We start from the raw sequence: 20,440 nt of genomic DNA on the forward strand, positions 1-20,440 counted from the left end.
TAGGAAAAGACCAGATGCTTTGGAAAATATATTTATCACATCGACTGCTCTAGGAATCTGGTCAGCATCTTTCAAAAAGAGGGTTGTGTCATCTGCAAGTTGACTTATGATAATATCTCTGTCAGCAATAGAGATCCCTTTTATATTGCTGGATTTAACAGAACTTGTAAGAAGATGAGGGGTTGCAAGCAGGAAGAGGTAAGGCGAAATTGGGCAACCTTGCCTAATTCCTCTTTTCAAATCAAATCTAGGAGAAGTGCCATGATTTAATTTAATTGAACTGTTCCCATTCATATAAAGAGTTTTAATAGTACTACAAAATAATTCCCCAAAACCAAATTTCTCAAGGGAGAGAAATAGAAACTTATGTTCCACTGTATCGAAGGCTTTATAGAAGTCTAAGAAGACAATAAAACTATCTTCGAAGATTAAATCAGAACAGTCTATCACCAGTCGCATATTATTAGATATATGTCTATTCCTCATGAAGCCAGATTGGGCCTCTTCTATAATTGAGTCCAACACTGCCTTCATTCTTTTTGCAAATATAGAGGCTAATATTTTGTAGGCATTATTGAGCAGACAGGTTGGACGCCAATTATCAAGTATAAGCAAGTCTTTCTTGGGCTTAGGTATTAATGTAATCAGACCTTGAGTCAAACTGGGAGGGGGAGCATTATTTGTAATGCTTTCAGAAAAGACCTCCAACAGAAATGGGGCCAACTGTTGAGAAAAAGTTTTGTAAAACTCAGCAGATATACCATCAGTCCCAGGAGACTTATTATTTTGAAGGTGTTCAATAGAATAAATTATCTCTTCAACTATAATAGGGTCCTCACACTGTTCCCTCGCAGCCTCCCCAATTGATTTCTCATCCCCCAGAGAGTCAAAAAAAGAGTTGAGGAAACCTCACAATACTTAGAACTATATACATTCCTGTAGAAGTTACAACTAAAGTTAGAGATTAATTTGGGATCATCTGTGATGAGACCATTAATAGTTAATTGTAGAATTGTATTATTTTTAGAGTGGTATTTTTCTAACCTGAAAAAATAAGATGAATTTTGTTCACCCTCCTCTAGCCACTTCTTCCTAGATCTGACAAAGGCTCCCTCTGCTTTCAGTTTATACATATCATCCAACTTGTTTTGTAGCTCAAACAGAACAGACTTGTCCTCCTCTGAGAGACTTTCAACAGGCTTTTGAACAAGAGAGGTGATCTTTGTAATTACACTTTCTTTTTCAGCTCTCCTTGTCTTGGCAAGAAAAGTCCCATATTTTCTTAAATATTTTCCAACCTCATATTTAAAAAGCTCCCAGTTATTACTGCATGAATTGTCACTTATAGCTTTGTTCCAAAAGTGTGTAATTAAATTGTTTATATCCATCTTGACCAAGTCATGTTTTAATATAGAGCTATTAAGCTTCCAGTAGGATGCTCTGCCAATGCCATTATCAGAGATAAAAAGTTTAATGTCAATATAAATAGCTCTATGATCAGTAAGGGGAGTGGCAAGGATGTTAACAGAAATATCCTGTTAATCAAAACATTTAGACACCAGCCAAAAATCAATGCGTGATTGTCTGGAGCATGTCTCATTACGTCATGTGAAAGACTTGTCATTAGGAAACTTTACTCTCCAAATATCTAGAATATCAAACCTTTCCATAACTGCATCAAACTTGTATTCATAGAAGTAGACTGTCCCGGAGGCCATCTATCAATTAAATTATTCGGGGGAAATATATTAAAATCCCCACCTACTATAAGTAAAGCATTCGGGAACTTGGTTAGCCAATGGAGAATACGCTTTTCTAAAGATTCAAGTCAGTGATCATATTCAAGTTTGGAATTGTAACCATAAATATTGGTAATAATAATGATGATGTTGTTACAGTTGATAACAAGACAAAGAAAGTGACCAAAAGGATCACAGTCGGAGTGCAAAATACTTCCATTGAAATGATTCTTTAGAGTGATAACTCCGGCAGAGCGTTTAGAACCATGAGAGAGCCTTACATCATTACCCCACTGAGATCTCCAGAAGTTGACGTCGGTAGCAACTGAATGAGACAAAAAAACATAAATCTGTTTTAAGCTGTTTGGAAAATAAAAATAATGCTTTACATTATTTCTTAACCCCCTAGCATTGAGTGAAACTATAGACAACGACAAAGTGGAATATAGAACAAAGTACTATGAGATAAGCAACAATCACAAATCGAAAAAGAAACAAAGGAAACCTTAATCAAATAACCCTCACGCAGTTGGGACACAAAATGACAGGTCGCCACTGCCCTCACGTAGCAAATTAGCAATTACATTTTTTGTTTGCAAAATTTCAACACTAATTGACCTCCATAAAAAAATCTTAAATTCGTTGTCAGATTTTGAGAAGAGTAAACCCTTGCACTTCTTCCTTTCTTTTTCTTTATAATTGTATATTTTTCTAATTTTGTTTTTAGTGTTAATTATTATTATATAAAAAAAAATATTGAACAGTAACATGCAAAACACAAAAAACGGAACAGCCTGAGGGATTACACAAAGAAATAAGGAAAATAAAAAAAATACAAATCCACATAATATCAAATCAAATACAGACATGTAGCAAATACATCTTTTAAATATTTAGTTTTGCATACATTTTAATGATTCTAAATAGTTTTCCAAATCAGATTTATTTTAATTCTTCTTAAATTTAGATTTGTGTATGAAACATTTTCCGAATAAAATAAAGATTTATGACATACTGACGTTCAATTGTGGAATCAGTGTAGTAAAATAATGTCAACGTTTGATATTTCAATGGCTGTATGCATTTTGTTGCCAATATATAGTTTCACAACAGTCCAGAACACCTAACTATGTAAACAATTACAAAACAAGCGTTCAATAGATTCCGTTTCTAGTTCACAAAAACTGAATTCACTGGTAACATCAGGTATATATTTATAAATCAAGCTATTACACAGTTAGAATCTATGGATAATCTTAAAGGAGATCTCCTTTACTTTATTGGTCACCATACATTTGTGTGGAGTGAGCCAAGCACGGCGCCAGTCTACATCAATCGATGAAGCCCAACAAAATATAGCAGAAGGAATAGAATTCCTGTAGAAAATATCCCTTAATAAACGATTGTTGAATTTCTTATCTAGTAAACCTATGCCATTCACCTGGATATTGCTTACAATATGAGATGTTCCAAAATATGCCTTATTCTGAAGTAAAGATTTTATCCCACTAGGTATAGCAAGGAATATAAGGAATATAACAGTGTCATAGTCCTTGCTTGAAACCTCAAAGTTGTATATTTACATAAATTCTCTCCGCGTAAATAGATTCCCACTAATACTAACTAATTGGCTGCAAGGACAATGTTTTTAGAGAACCAATTCCGGTAAATAACATCTTGTTTCTATATAATATCGACCCATTATTCCATATAAAACATTTGAGGTGAAAAGTTGTGTTTATACATCAAAGCCCAGCACGTTAAAGCTTGCTTGTGAAAAGCCGCCAATTTCATAGGAATTTTACCCACAATATAGGGACGTTGTAGTAAAAAATTCCTCTGAGCTTCTGAAAAACAAAATTAGGTGTAATATTCCAGAAATATGAGGATTTCTTAAAGTATGTTTTAACCCAGTTGACTTTTAATATCTGATTGAAGATAGTGAAGTCTAAGACATTTAGACCGCCATCACAAACCCTGTTGGTGGTAACATCTATTTTTATCTTATGTGTTTTTTTTCCATATGAAGTTGTACAATAGCCTATCTAAGGTACAGCAAGTGGATTTGGGAATGTCAGTAGATGAAAAAAGATAGGATGCACAAGATAGCCCCTCAGCTTTTGATAAAAGCACCCTCCCTTAAAGACTTAAATCCCTTCCTAACCATGAGGATCATTTATTTTTGATAGATTCAGTTAAAGGATTCAAATCAAAATAATTCACAGCCTTAATTAAGATGTTTGGTGATCTTTACACTGAGTTAGGTTACAGTATATTTTTCAGATATGTTACATCTCACATTTGGAAAGGTTTAATACCAAACCTGACATTTTTGAGAACTGCTTCATAACATCCAATGCTAATCTGGCTTGTGACACATTTTTAAAACAAAGTGAGGTGTCATCCACCAGTTAAGATATCTTGATCTCACTGGCCTGGAATGTAATGCCTTCAAGTTGACTTTGATAAACTAATGAGCATAAGGTTTGAGATACTAGCACAAATAAAAAAGGTGAGATTGGAAAACCTTGTCATATTCCTTTGGATGTTCCATGACAGAGTTTGATACAGCTATTGCCAACATTATACAGGGTTCTAAAAGCATCAACAAAAAAATAACCAAACTTCAAATGCTTAAGACAATCAAAGATCAAATTTGGACTTACGGTATCAAATGCTTCTGAAAATCCAAAACTAAGATAACAGGGAAGTTTTCCAATAGATCACAGTACTCAACCAAATCTAACACCAGCCTCAGATTATTAGATATATGGCGCCCGCCTCTTCCTCTCTGCTATGGGGTGATTCGATACGTTTCCCATCTTCATCACTAATTAGGGTCCCACATGAAACACTGACCAAAACGTTGGTTCCTACCTTGTTACATATGTGTCATTGAGTTTTCTGTTTCATTCTTTCTCCTTCCCTCCAGACCTCCAGCTGCTCACTCTCTCTGTATCTGAAGTGGTCCCCCCTGAGCAGCAGCACTGGGAGCAGAGTCCCAGGCTGGGGCAGGACGACCCAGAGGCCACACAGATTAAAGCGGAACAGGAAGAACTCAAATCATATCAAATGTTATTGGTCACATTCACATGTTTAGCATATTTTATTGCAGGTGTAGCAAAATGCTTGTATTTCTAGCTCCGACAGTGCAGTAAATATCAAACAAGTAATATCTAACAATTTCACAACATATACCCAATACATAGAAATCTAAGTAAAGGAATGTAATTTAAAATATATTCATATATGGACGAGCAATGTCAGAGCGGCATAGACTAAGATACAGTAGAATAGTATAGAATACAGTATATATATATGAGATGAGTAATGCAAGATATGTAAACATTATTAAAGTGACTAGTGTTCCATTTATTAAAGTGGCCAGTGATTTCAAGTCTATGTATATAGGCAGCAGCCACTAATGTGCTAGTGATGGCTAATTTACAGTCTGTTTTTAAGTCTCTCAGCTTTGATGCATCTGTACTGACCTTGCCTTCTGGATGATAGCAGGGTGAACAGGCAGTAGCTCGGGTGGTTGTTGTCCTTGATGATTTTTTTGACCTCCCTGTGACATCGGGTGCTGTAGGTGACCTGGAGGGCAGATAGTTTGCCCCGGTGATGCGTTGGGCAGATCGCACCACCCTCTGGAGAGCCCTGCAGTTGCAGGCGGTGCAGTTGCCGTACCAGGCGGAGATACAGCCCGACTGGATGCTCTCAATTGTGCATCTGTAAAGGTTTGTGAGGGTTTTAGGTGCCAAGCCAAATTTCTTCAGCCTCCTGAGGTTGAATAGGCGCTGTTGCCCCTTCACCACACTCTGTGTGGGGGACCATTTCAGTTTGTCAGTGATGTATACGCCAAGGAACTTGACGCTTTCCACCTTCTTGACTGCGGTCCCGTCGGTGTGGATAGGGGGGTGCTCCCTCTGCTGTTTCCTGAAGTCCACGATCATCTCCTTTGTTTTGTTGATGTTGAGGGAGAGGTTATTTTCCTGGCACCACACTCCCAGAGCCCTCACCTCATCCCTGTAGGCTGTCTCGTCATTGTTGGTAATCAAGCCTACTACTGTTGTGTCTACTTTTGTGACTCAGGACCAGACAGGAGGGAAAGCAGTTTAAAGGGATTGAGATTGATACTAAAGACTCCATTTTCAATCCGGTCTTTTTGGTCTGAAATTCTCCATGTTATACAGGACATCATCTCTTTCATTATCACTATATGCACAGGTTTACCCCCACTGTATTCACATCCTACTATACCTTTGTCTGTACATTATGCCTTGAATATATTCTACCATGCCCAGAAATCTGCTCCTTTTACTCTCTGTTCTGAACGTGCTAGACGTCCAGTTCTGTTAGCCTTTAGCCGTACCCTTATCCTACTCCTCCTCTGTTCCTCTGGTGATGTAGAGGTTAATCCAGGCCCTGCAGTGTCTAGCTCCACTCCCATCCCCCAGGCTCTCTCATTTGTTGACTTCTGCAACCGTAAAAGTATTGGTTTCATGCATGTTAACATTAGAAGCCTCCTCCCTAAGTTTGTTTTATTCACTGCCCTAGCACACTCCATCAATCTGGATGTCCTAGCTGTGTCTGAATCCTGGCTTAGGAAGACCACCAAAAACCTTGAAATTTCTATCCCTAACTATAACATTTTAAGACAAGATAGAACTGCCAAAGGGGGCGGTGTTGCAATCTACTGCAAAGATAACCTGCAGAGTTCTGTCTTACTATCCAGGTCTGTACCCAAACAATTCGAGCTCCTACTTCTAAAAATGAACCTTTCCAGAAACAAGTCTCTTACCGTTGCCGCTTGCTATAGACCACCCTCTGCCCCCAGCTGTGCCCTCAACACCATATGTGATTTGATTTCCCCCTATCTATCTTCTGAGCTCGTGCTGCTAGGTAACCTAAACTGGGACATGCTTAACACCCTGGCCATCCTACAATCTAAGCTTGATGCCCTCAACCTCACACAACTTATCAATGAACCTACCAGATATAACCCCAGATCCGTAAACACGGGCACCCTCATAGATATCATCCTAACTAACTCGCCCTCCAAATACACCTCTGCTGTTTTCAACCAAGATCTCAGCGATCACTGCCTCATTGCCTGCATCCGTAATGGGTCTGCGATCAAACGACCACCCCTCATCACTGTCAAACGCTCCCTAAAACACTTCTGCGAGCAGGCCTTTCTAATCAACCTGGCCGGGGTATCCTGGAATGACATCAACCTCATCCCGACAGTAGAGGATGCCTGGTTGTTCTTTAAAAGTGCCTTCCTCACCATCTTAAATAAGCATGCCCCATTCAAAAAACGTAGAACCAGGAATAGATATAGCCCTTGGTTCAGTCCAGACCTGTCTGCCCTTGACCAGCACAAAAACATCCTGTGGCGTTCTGCATTAGCATCGAATAGCCCCCGTGATATGCAACTTTTCAGGGAAGTTAGGAACCAATATACACAGGCAGTTAGGAAAGCTAAGGCTAGCTTTTTTAAACAGAAATTTGCATCCTGCAGTACAAACTCAAAAAAGTTCTGGGACACTGTAAAGTCCATGGAGAATAAGAGCACCTCCTCCCAGCTACCCACTGCTCTGAGGCTAGGAAACACTGTTACAACCGATAAATCCACTATAATTGAGAATTTCAATAAGCATTTCTCTACGGCTAGCCATGCTTTCCACCTGGCTACCCCTACCCTGGTCAACTGCCCGGCACCCTCCACAGCAACCCGCCCAAGCCCCCACCATTTCTCCTTCACCCATATCCAGATAGCTGATGTTCTGAAAGAGCTGCAAAATCTGGACCCCTACAAATCAGCCGGGCTAGACAATCTGGACCCTCTCTTTCTAAAATGATCTGCCAAAATTGTTGCAACCCCTATTACTAGCCTGTTCAACCTCTCTTTCGTATCGTCTGAGATTCCCAAAGATTGGAAAGCTGCCGCGGTCATCCCCCTCTTCAAAGGGGGAGACACTCTAGACCCAAACTGCTACAGACCTATATCTATCCTACCCTGCATCTCTAAGGTCTTCGAAAGCCAAGTTAACGAACAGATTACCGACCAGTTTGAATCACATCGTACCTTCTCCGCTATGCAATCTGGTTTCAGAGCCGGTCATGGGTGCACCTCAGCCACGCTCAAGGTCCTTAACGATATCATAACTGCCATCGATAAGAGACATTACTGTGCAGCTGTATTCATCGACCTGGCCAAGGCTTTCGACTCTGTCAATCACCACATTCTTATTGGCAGACTCAACAGCCTTGGTTTCTCAAATGATTGCCTCACCTGGTTCACCAACTACTTCTCTGATAGAGTTCAGTGTGTCAAATCGGAGGGCCTGTTGTCCGGATCTCTGGCAGTCTCTGTGGGGGTGCCACAGGGTTCAATTCTTGGGCCGACTCTCTTCTCTGTATACATCAATGACGTCGCTCTTGCTGCTGGTGATTTTCTGATCCACCTCTACGCAGACGACACCATTCTGTATACTTCTGGCCCTTCTTTGGACACTGTGTTAACTAACCTCCAGACGAGCTTCAATGCCATACAACTCTCCTTCCGTGGCCTCCAACTGCTCTTAAACGCAAATAAAACTAAATGCATGCTATTCAACCGATCATTGCCCGCACCTGCCCGCCCATCCAGCATCACTACTCTGGACGGCTCTGACTTAGAATACGTGGATAACTACAAATACCTGGGTGTCTGGCTAGACTGTAAACTCTCCTTCCAGACTCATATTAAGCATCTCCAATCCAAAATGAAATCTAGAATCGGCTTCCTATTTCGCAACAAAGCATCCTTCACTCATGCTGCCAATCATACCCTCGTAAAACTGACCCTCCTACCGATCCTCGACTTCGGCGATGTCATCTATAAAATAGCCTCCAACACTCTACTCAACAAACTGGATGCAGTCTATCACAGTGCCATCCGTTTTGTCACCAAAGCCCCATACACTACCCACCATTGCGACCTATACGCTCTCGTTGGCTGGCCCTCACTTCATACTCGTCGCCAAACCCACTGGCTACAGGTTATCTACAAGTCTCTGCTAGGTAAAGCCCCGCCTTATCTCAGCTCGCTGGTCACCATAACAGCACCCACTCGTAGCACGCGCTCCAGCAGGTATATCTCACTGGTCACCCACAAAGCCAATTTCTCCTTTGGTCGTCTTTCTTCCAGTTCTCTGCTGCCAATGACTGGAACGAACTGCAAAAATCTCTGAAGCTGGAGATTCCCATCTCCCTCACTAGCTTTAAGCACCAGCTGTCAGAGCAGCTCACAGATCACTGCACCTGTTCATAGCCCATCTGTATACAGCCCATCTGTCTACCTCATCCCCATACTGTATTTATTTATTTATTCTGCTCCTTTTGCACCCCAGTATCTCTACTTGCACATCCATCTTTTGCAAATCTATCATTCCAGTGTTTAATTGCCATATTGTAATTACTTTGCCACCATGGCCTATTTATTGCCTTAATTCCCTTATTTTACCTAATTTACACTCATTGTATATAGACTTTTTGTTTTCTTTTTTTTCTACTGTATTATTGACTGTATGTTTTGTTCATTCCATGTGTAACTCTGTGTTGTATGTGTCTAACTGCTATGCTTTATCTTGTCTAGGTCGCAGTTGCAAATGAGAACTTGTTCTCAACTAGCCTACCTGGTTAAATAAAGGTGAATAAAATTAAAATAAATAAAAATCACAGGTATTACTATTCAACCAGACTCATGTGATCTCCTTCTAGGTATTGTTCCTGTGAATACACTCCAATCCTTTGCACTTAAATTGATAGTTTATCTTTTAGCAGCAGCAAGGAAATGTGTAACAAAATGCTGGAAAAATGAACATGCACCCTCAAAAGATATGTGGTGAGGACTATGTGGGGAACTTGCTAACATGGAGAGAATTACATAAATCTTGCAACATAGACAGCATAGGTATGAAAGTGTCTGGTCGGAGTTCCTGACATATTGTACTGGTCTTATTCTGTAATTTCTTTTTTGTTGTTGTTTGTTTCTGTTGTTTTTCTGTGGCTTTATCCAAATTGTATTCTTATTCAGACTCTTGAAATATTTGCTCTATACAGCCAAAATGTACCCTTAACATGTGAATGTAGTTTTGCTCCTTTGTAAAGACAGAAAATATATGTTGTGTATGTATGGTACATGTTCTTTATGTGCACTTGAATAAAACTGTATAAAAAATAAATAATTTAAATACTCAAATTTGACTTCTGCTTGTGTGAAAAGTGACTGATGAGGACCTAACTCAGCTCTCATATCTCCATCAAGCTCAAAAGGAAGGAAACCGAGAGAGAGAGAGAGACTGTACCCAGTACTACAACTGAACAGATCAAAACAGAACCTGATGGAGAGGACTACATAGAATCAGAACCAACCAGTGTCTCTCAACCCCTCTCTGCAGTAAATCCCGTCTGTTCTGCAGTTCAAAGTGGTATGGAGAATAAAAGGCCTCCATCAGGTTTAAAGCCAGTCAAATCAAAGAGAAAAGAGATGGTAAAAGGACAAAGGTCACATATCAATGTTAAGGGTAAGAAATCACTAACTTCCATGTGTGAGAGGAGATGCCCCTCAGAACACTACTCTTGGGTGAATAAGATATGACTGTATTACTGCTTGAACATAAGATCTCCACATCACTGTCTAACAAAGAGCAGTCAGTGGATTTAGTGATCATTAGTTATAGTCAGTGCTCATTAGTTATAGGATGACGTAACAGACATTTGAACCATGTCCTCTATCTGTACATAAAACATGTTTTTTTGTTTTGAGAGTCAAATTTCTCAATATGTTGAAATCTGCTACATTATATATCTTGATGTTGTTAAAGTAGTGTTCACAATGTTGGTTACTTTGTGCTTAGGTGCCCTCTGATGACCACAGGAGTTGAGAGAATCCTAAACACATTGTATTTGTCATATTTTCTAAGAGTTAGGTTTAAAATAAAATGGTCAGAGAAATTGTAAAAATTGGCGGGGTTTACGACTTTGCGGTATGGAAACTAGTGATGCTAGTGATGATCTTTTGTCGCAGATGCCGCACGTGATTAAAACAGCTAGATGGCTAATCAACGTGCATGATCAAAAAATGCCTATAATAGAGTTGAGGAGTTCTCAACAAAAGATTAACAGCTGCTGCTGAGGAGATATTTGGGGTCGTTGAAAAAACGGTAGCAGAGTATCAAGAGGAAGTTGTCCGTGATAAGAGCGTCTGCTAAATGACGTAAATGTAAATGTACAGAGGCTTCTCGACATTGTTCTTCAACCTGAGATAAAGCTACACAGAGCATGTTTCTTACTCAACCAATCTTAATTTTGTAGGACAGAGAAATGCCATGTTACACTCCAGTCCAGCAGGTGGCGATAGCGCAACATGTAATAACTTGAACGTGCACTAACAGTGGAGTTTTTTTTTTAAGTAGAGCCCGGATTCTGTTGATGACGCACGGACAGGGATAACAGCTAAAATAAAAACACAGCTAGCTAGTCAACTTGAATTATCAAAGAATGTCTCAAATACAGTTATTGAGGGTTTTTCTGAACGATAGATTAACAGCTGCTGCTGAGGAGATATTTGGGGTCGTTGAAAAAACGGTAGCAGAGTATCAGGAGGAAGTTGTCCGTCTACAGAGGCTGCTCGACATTGTTCTTCAACCTGAGATAAACCTACAGAGAGCAGGTAGGCTAACTTGGTGGTTCCCAAAACTTTTTTGCGCCGGGGACCCCTTTTGTGGTAGAAAATTCATCAGGCACTTCCTCGAATATCAGATCACAACTCCTACTTCAGAGTGCGATGAAAATAGCATAAAAGTTGCAGTTTAACTGAGAGTCGTTCCATGTTTGAACAAGCCATGGCGATCTCTGATCGTTCTGAAGTCGTTTATGTAGTTAGAAGCAGATAATATTAACATTCATACATTATTTTGTATACATTTTATTTGATCTCAGAAATTAAGGTAATGGATTGCACCCAAATTGGCCCTTTTCATTTATACAGGATTGACATAATATCCATTAAACAGGGTTTGGGAGTAGTGAACTACACTGAACAAAAATATAAACACAACGTGAGCTGAAATAAAATATTCCAGAAATGTTCCATTCTCGCAATTTTTGTGCATACAGTTGTTTACATCCCTGTTTGTGAGCATTTCTCCTTTGCCAAGATAATCCATCCAACTGACAGGTGTGGCATATCAAGAAGCTGATTAAACAGCATGATCATTACACAGGTGCACCTTGCGCTGGGCAGAATAAAAAGCCACTCTAAAATGTGCAGTTGTCGTCACACAACACCACAAATGTTTTGAGGGATTGTGCAATTGGCATGCTGACTGCAGGAATGTCCACCAGAGCTGTTTACAGAAAATGTAATGTTCATTTCTCTACCATAATCTGCCTCCAACGTTGTTTTTGAGAATTTGGCAGTACGTCCAATTGGCCTCACAACCACAGACCACGTGTAAGGCGTCGTGTGGGCGAGCGGTTTGCTGATGTCAAAGTTGTGAACAGAGTGCCCCGTGGTGGTGGAGTTATGGTATGGGCAGGCGTAAGCTACGAACAACAAACACAATTGCATTTTATCGATGGCAACTTGAATGCAAAGAGATACCGTGACGAGATCCTGAGGCCCATTGTCGTGCCATTCATCCACCTCCATCACCTCATGTTTCAGCATGATAATGCACAGCCCCATGTCGCAAGAATCTGTACACAATTCCTGGAAGCTGAAAATCTCCCAGTTCTTCCATGGCCTGCATACTCACCAGACATGTTACCTATTGAGCATGTTTGGAGTGCTCTGGATCGACGTGTACGACAGCGTGTTCCAGTTCACACCAATATCCAGCAACTTTGCACAGCCATTGAAGAGGAGTGGGACAACATTCCACAGGCCACAATCAACAACCTGATCAACTGTATGCAAAGGAGATGTGTCGTGCTGCCTGAGGCAAATGGTGGTCACATCAGATACTGACTGGTTTTCTGATCCACGCCCCTACTTTTTTTTTTTAAAGGTATCTGTGGCCAACATATGCATATTTGTGTTCCCAGTCATGTGAAGAAATCCATAGATTAGGGCCTAATGAATGTATTTAAATTGACTGATTTCCTTATATGAACTGTAACTCAGTAAAGTCTGAAATTGCTGCATGTTTCGTTTTATATTTTGGTTCATTATAGAAGGACTGAGAAGCTCAGTTCTGGTGACTTTTTAAAAGGACATTCTACTCCAAAATGAATGGGGGGAAAATGATGCTGACACCATCTAAAATATAATTTCCACCTCCAGAAATGAGCCAAATAACATATTGTTAAAATGATGTATTATTCTAACCTGTTGGACCATGCGTATAGCCTATGCATGGTCCATATTATCAGGTATGCTATTAGCTAGCTTTCGAAAACTAGGCAGTTTTCAGCCAATAACTTCACCCACGACTGACTCATGCAAACTACAACCCGACGTATTTTAACATTTAAAACATGTCAATAATCATTGCTTGCAATACGGCTTTTGAAACAAATGGCCTTTGTCTTTAATCAGCGAGAAAAAATACAAAATAATTACGATTCTTTTAGCACAGATTCTTACAGCTATGTGTGCTTCGATCTACCCAAGTTCCACTAACACACAGAAAGAAAAGGTCCTTATGCTTCCAAAACCTTACCGCAAGCAACGGGTGTTAATGTTCAGATTGGGCGTCAGGGTTATTAAAAACTCCCCCGTACAGAAGACGCCTTCGTCCAATGACTCTTATGTGTAATGTAATGGAACTGAGAGTCATGATCAAGGGCTAGCTATAAGCATCATCACCTGTAGCCCAACTGATGCAGAATATTGGCTATCAATAAATATGCTGAAACATGGGATTGCCTATCGCCATTTACCCTATTGCCTTCAAACTCAACTCTGGACCTCGAAGCCAGTTCCACTGCGTTTTTTCATTGTTCCCCTCTAAATGAGGGATTGATTTAGACCTGGGACACCAGGTGGGTGCAGTTAATTATCAGGTAGAAGAGAGAACCAGCAGGCTTCGGACCTCATAGGGTAAGAGTTGAATGCCCCTGCCTTATTTGTCTAATCATTAGCCAGATCCCAAATGGGATATTTTAACTAACTATTTAGCAAAAAACATGCATAAACACAGTGAATGGGGCGGCAGATAGCCTAGTGGTTAGAGAGTTGGGGGTTACTGGATCGAATCCCCGAGCTGACAAGGTAGAAATCTATCGTTCTGCCCCTGAGCAAGGCAGTTAACCCACTGTTCCCCAGGGCACCGACGACGTGGATGTCGATTTAAGGCAGCCCCTGCACCTCTCTGTTTCAGAGGGGTTGGGTTAAATGCGGAAGACACATTTCAGTTTAATACATTGTTGGACAACTGACTAGGTCCCCTTTCCCTGGAATATAATGTAGGCCTGTTAGGGTAACTTGGGTTAAACCGCCACCCGGGGTAACACTCCCCCTGACTTTACTTATCACAGAAACTACTTCTTGTCCGTTTTTTTCCCCCAACACTTTCCCTGGTTGCCACTACTCTTGCTCAACTAAAAATGTAATGTCTCATCACAATTTAAGTCACTCCTAAAAAACTATTTTGAGGTAAGGTGGTGTTTTACCCCAAGTTACCTTACAATTGACCCGTGTTACATTCAGCGCCACTCTCCCATATGCACTCACAGGGAATTGCAGAGCAGTAACTTGCTTAACCATGCCGCTGCTAAAAACTCTGGGATTAAAATGGTGCAGTCCGCACATATTTAGCAGTTGAAAAATAAATAAAGTAGCAATGGAAAGCTGGGATCCCCCTTTTTTTTAACAAAGGACATTATAACTGCTGTTTTCCCCTACGATTGCAAGAATTGTTGAGCATTGTTTGCTTGTCAGAAGCATGTTTCCCTCCCTATTGCACTTGTAACTTGAGTGCAACATTTCACTCGCATAGAACAACAAGCCGACTAGTTAAAAACAACCTATTCTGCTATGGGGTTGTCTGATTTTTCTAGTCATTAGTTGTTTTGTTTGTAAGGAAAAAGTAAACGTCAACTGTTCTTAACATCTTCAAAGTGCATCTCGGCAGAATTTTTTTTTTTAAATGTTCCATAGTTTTGGGACGGTGGCAACAATGATTTTGCCGTGGCGCAGTGCCACGGCTAGATGACTGCAGCAAAAGAACTGCTTTTAACATTTGACCTCAAATTGATCTCTTCTTGCAGTCTGACATTTCAGATTTACATATGATAATGTTTCACAAAGTAGTTTGGATATACTTTAAGTAACTTTAGATAAGTAAACAATATTTTTAAGGGTAGCTTTAGTGCTGCTTAACTTCTTCCAGTGTGAAGTATTTGGTAAGTTGGTAAATATCTTTTTAGAGTAGCTTCCCTAACACTGTCAATAAATATAGTACGCAACATCTGATTTGGACCATAATTCTTCCCACCGTTAATTAATAAAATGGTCAAAGCCACCTATGATCCCCCACACCAATTCCACACCAATTCCACTCCAACCACCAGTACACAGTATCACTTCTCTATGTTTGACAAGTAGTGAATCTGATTTATATTTTCTTCCCCAGTTCAGAGAAAATAGCCATTGACGTTGCTTCCCGTAGTTATAATAAATTGTGAAAGTACCAGGTTTTGCCCCCTAGATGCCGCTGCTATTGCCACACTCTTTTATAAATGTTGTTGGTCTCTTGTGTTTATTACATTTATCATACCATTTTCTTTGGAACTTTGAGTAGAAAACCAGTAGCTTTTGCTCATGATGAAAATAAATGTTATGGTCATCCTCACAACAAGCCAAATCTGTCCTTCATGAAAGTAATTCAGTTTGTCCTTCTCTATGCCAGGGTTTCCCAAACTGAGTCAGCTGTGTAGTTCTAAGGCAAAAAACAAAATGTGCACCCAGGTGGGGCCACAGGACCGAGTTTGGGAAACCCATCTCTAGACAACCTAATGCTTAAACCTATCTCTCCTTGAATACTGCAACAAATGGTAGCTCTCGGAGGAAGAAACCATACTCTAAGCCATAGCTCCATAACACTTGTGAGACATAGAGAACTGACACTGTATACCAGTTGTTGGGGTGAGACTGGCATGGGGTGTGAGGGATCCATTGGTGGCTTTTGATCATTTTATTGGATTCCTCATGTCTTACTCATTGTTAGATGGAACTATATTTATTGAAGATTATATCAACACTATAAATTTAAAAGGGCCAATTTGAGTACAATCAATTAGATCAAATTGTACTTCAAAATAATGTTTCAGGAATGCAAATATCTGTTTCAGTAACACTTTATTTGGATAGTCCATCTGTAGTTGGATAGTCCATCAGTAACATTTCAACTATCTACTAACCCTAACCTTAACCCTTAACCTAAACCTTATTCTAATCCTAATTGTTTAGGATTACAGTTCATTTATATTTGACTAGTAGAAGTTAATTATTGCAGGCGTACCAGACAGGAGGTAGGTCTATATGTCATTGAGTTTTCTGTTTCATCCTTTCCTCCAGACCTCCAGCAGCGTACTCTCTCTGTCTCTGAAGAGGAGGTTCCCCCTGAGCAGCAGCACTGTGAGCAGGAGTGGAGCCCCAGTCTGGGACAGGAGGACACAGAGCCCATACAGATTAAAGAGGAAGAGGAGGAACTCAGAACCAGTCAGGAGGAAGAGCAGCTTAAAGGGCTTGAGGCAGAGACCATAGAGTTCATATTCAATCCTGTCTGTGTGAAAAGTGACTGTGATGAGGACCCAACTCAGCCCTCACATCTCTATCAAGCCCAAAAGGAAGACAACGGAGCGAGAGACACTCTACCCAGTACTACAACTGAAAAGATCAAAACAGAACCTGATGGAGACATCTATGTAGAATCAGAACCAACCAGTCTCTCTCAGCCTTTCTCTGCTGTAAATCCAGACTGTTCTGCAGCTCAGAGTGAAAACAGTCAAAGTGTCAGTGGTATGGAGACTGGAGGACCTCCGTCAGGTTTTAACCCAGTCAAATCAAAGAGAACAAAAATGATGAAAGGACAAAGCTCCTGTGTCAAGAAATCTACACAGTTGTCCCTCCTGAAATCACCCAGTCAAAGTCATGATACTCCCTGTTGTTGTAAGGTGTGTGACAAGTCTTTTCATCACATGGGTTCATTACTTAAACACGTGAAAACTCATAGAAAGGATAAAGAAGGTATTTGTGGTGTGTGTGGAAAATGTATGGAGTTCACAGAAAGTATGAAAGATCACCTCCAAACCCACATTGCAGCTAGATTTTGTTGTGATGTTTGTAGTAAATGGTTCAGCACAAACAGTAAGCTCACAGTGCACATGCGGAGCCACACAGGGGAGAAACCTTTTTCCTGCCCTGTTTGTGGTACATGCTTCATGCAGAATGGAGGTCTGAAAATACACATGAGAATCCACACAGGGGAGAAGCCATATCGTTGTTATTGTTGTGGACAAGGATTCAGCACTGGCAGTGCTATGAAAAGGCACATTAGGATTCACACAGGGGAGAAGCCATTTTGCTGCCCTGATTGTGGCAAATCATTCACTCGTAAGGGACATCTAAAAATACACATGATGACCCACACAGGGGAGAAACCACATAGCTGCCCTGATTGTGGCAAAGGGTTCAGCATTGCCAGTAATCTGTCAGTGCACATGAGGAGGATTCACACAGGAGAGAAAAGTCAAAGGATTCAGCACTGGCACCAATCTGAAAGTGCACATGAGGACTCACAGGGGAGAGACCATACTGATGTCCCTATAGTAGAAGATTAATTTTCCAATCGGGTACATTGAATAGCAACAGGCACCATCTATGGCCACTAGACTATATCCAGCTGATCTGTCATTAAACCGTCAATACGCATTAAAATCACCCGCACAGCTGATCTCAATTGCAACCATCGTTGGCCACCGATTTACCGCTCCTTAACGCAGATGTCCAGCTTATCGTTCAGTCCTGACTGCAACCAACATTTTTCAAGATGATTTTCCCCAATGGCGGGCATTATCATCGTAACAATATAATCCTGCAATTTTAAATTGACTAAGGGCCATTTATCTATTTGACAATATTTCTGTATAACTGATTTCCTCATTTACCAAGGCAAATCTACAATGCAATGTAGCTTACCCTACACATTTTATGAATTGAAAAATCATGGTGTAGGAGTATTTATTTGTTTCCAATTGATGTAATCAATTAATGGTTTTACTTGTCTTAATATAATATGACTATTTCTGACTAAGCAGGGAAAAATGTATATTCCTTAAAGGAGACGTTTTTTTAAAACCAAATCTCTATTTTTGGTGTAAATGACATGTTATAGAAATTATTGCAACCAATAGAATTGTATGTACAGTACCAGTCAAAAGTTTGGACACAGCTACTCATTCAAGGGTTTTTCTTTATTTTTATTTTCCACATTGTAGAATAATAGTGAAGACATCAAAACTATGAAATAACACATGGAATCATGTAGTTACCAAAAAAGTGTTTAACAAATCAAAATATATTTTAGATTCCAAATCAAATCAAATGTATTTTATATAGCCCTTCGTACATCAGGTGATATCTCAAAGTGCTGTACAGAAACCCAGCCTAAAACCCCAAACAGCAAGCAATGCATGTGAAAGAAGCACGGTGGCTAGGAAAAACTCCCTAGGAAAAACTCCCTAGAAAGGCCAAAAACCTAGGAAGAAACCTAGAGCGGAACCAGGCTATGAGGGGTGGCCAGTCCTCTTCTGGCTGTGCCGGGTGGATATTATAACAGAACATGGTCAAGATGTTAAAATGTTCATAAATGACCAGCATGGTCAAATAATAATAATCATAGTAGTTGTCGAGGGTGCAACAAGCACGTCCGGTGAACAGGTCAGGGTTCCATAGCCGCAGGCAGAACAGTTGAAACTGGAGCAGCAGCACGGCCAGGTGGACTGGGGACAGCAAGGAGTCATCATGCCAGGTAGTCCTGAGGCATGGTCCTAGGGCTCAGGTCCTCTGAGAGAAAGAGAGAATTAGAGAGAGCATATTTAAATTCACACAGGACACCGGATAAGACAAGAGAAATACTCCAGATGTAACAGACTGACCCTAGCCCCCCGACACATAAACTACTGCAGCATAAATACTGGAGGCTGAGACAGGAGGGATCAGGAGACACTGTGGCCCCATCCGATGAAACCCCCGGACAGGGCCAAACAGGCAGGATATAACCCCACCCACTTTGCCAAAGCACATCCCCCACACCACTAGAGGGATGTCTCCAACCACCAACTTACCGTCCTAAGACAAGGCCGAGTATAGCCCACAAAGATCTCCGCCATGGCACAACCCAAGGGGGGCGCCAACCCAGACAGGAAGACCACGTCAGTGACTCAGCCCACTCAAGTGACGCACCCCTCCCATGGACGGCATGGAAGAACACCAGTACGCCAGTGACTCAGCCCCTGTAATAGGGTTAGAGGCAGAGAATCCCAGTGGAGAGAGGGGAACCGGAAAGGCAGAGACAGCAAGGGCGGTTCGTTGCTCCAGCCTTTCCGTTCACCTTCACACTCCTGGGCCAGACTATACTTAATCATAGGACCTACTGAAGAGCTAAGTCTTCAGTAAAGACTTAAAGGTTAAGACTGAGTCTGCGTCTCTCACATGGGTAGGCAGACCATTCCATAAAAATGGAGCTCTATAGGAGAAAGCCCTACCTCCAGCCGTTTGCTTAGAAATTCTAGGGACAATTAGGAGGTCTGCGTCTTGTGACCGTAGCGTACGTGTAGGTATGTACGGCAGGACCAAATCGGAAAGATAGGTAGGAGCAAGCCCATGTAATGCTTTGTAGGTTAGCAGTAAAACCTTGAAATCAGCCCTTGCCTTAACAGGAAGCCAGTGTAGGGAGGCTAGCACTGGAGTAATATGATCACATTTTTTGGTTCAAGTCAGGATTCTAGCAGCCGTATTTAGCACTAACTGAAGTTAGTGCTTTATCCGGGTAGCCGGAAAGTAGAGCATTGCAGTAGTCCAGCCTAGAAGTAACAAAAGCATGGATTAATTTTTCTGCGTCATTTTTGGACAGAAAGTTTCTGATTTTTGCAATGTTACGTAGATGGAAAAAAGCTGTCCTTGAAACAGTCTTGATATGTTCTTCAAAAGAGAGATCAGGGTCCAGAGTAACGCCGAGGTCCTTCACAGTTTTATTTGAGACGACTGTACAACCATCCAGATTAATTGTCAGATTCAACAGAAGATCTCTTTGTTTCTTGGGACCTAGAACAAGCAGATTCCTCAAAGTAGCCACCCTTTGCCTTGATGACAGCTTTGCACACTCTTTGCATTCTTCAACCAGCTCCATGAGGAATGGTTTTCCAACAGTCTTGAAGGAGTTCCCACATGCTGGCTGCTTTTCCTTCGCTCTGCGGTCCAACTCATCCCAAACCATCTCAAGTTGATGTTGTGATGTGTCTGTTACTTGAACATGAAGCATTTATTTGGGCTGCCATTTCTGATGCTGGTAACCTTAACTGATTTCCTTTACTGTGGCAGTCCTCATGAGAGCCAGTTTCATCATAGCGCTTGATGGTTTTTGCAACTGCACTTGAAGAACAGTTCAAAGTTCTTGACATTTTCCGGATTGACTGACCTTCAT

At 40.9% G+C, this 20,440-nt stretch overlaps 1 protein-coding gene across 1 annotated transcript; it reads left to right on the forward strand.

Annotated features, from left to right (window-relative positions):
* The first annotated feature begins 11,206 nt into the window (after positions 1-11,206).
* Positions 11,207-18,168, forward strand: LOC115192664 (zinc finger protein 79-like). Its single transcript, XM_029751420.1, has 2 exons — positions 11,207-11,460; positions 16,312-18,168. Exons 1-2 carry the CDS (start codon positions 11,289-11,291, stop codon positions 17,574-17,576), a joined length of 1,437 nt encoding a protein of 478 aa, XP_029607280.1. The 5' UTR covers positions 11,207-11,288; the 3' UTR covers positions 17,577-18,168.
* The last annotated feature ends 2,272 nt before the right edge of the window (positions 18,169-20,440 follow it).

Source organism: Salmo trutta, chromosome 4 (assembly GCF_901001165.1).
Source record: "Salmo trutta chromosome 4, fSalTru1.1, whole genome shotgun sequence".
In the NCBI taxonomy this organism is placed as follows: domain Eukaryota; kingdom Metazoa; phylum Chordata; class Actinopteri; order Salmoniformes; family Salmonidae; genus Salmo; species Salmo trutta.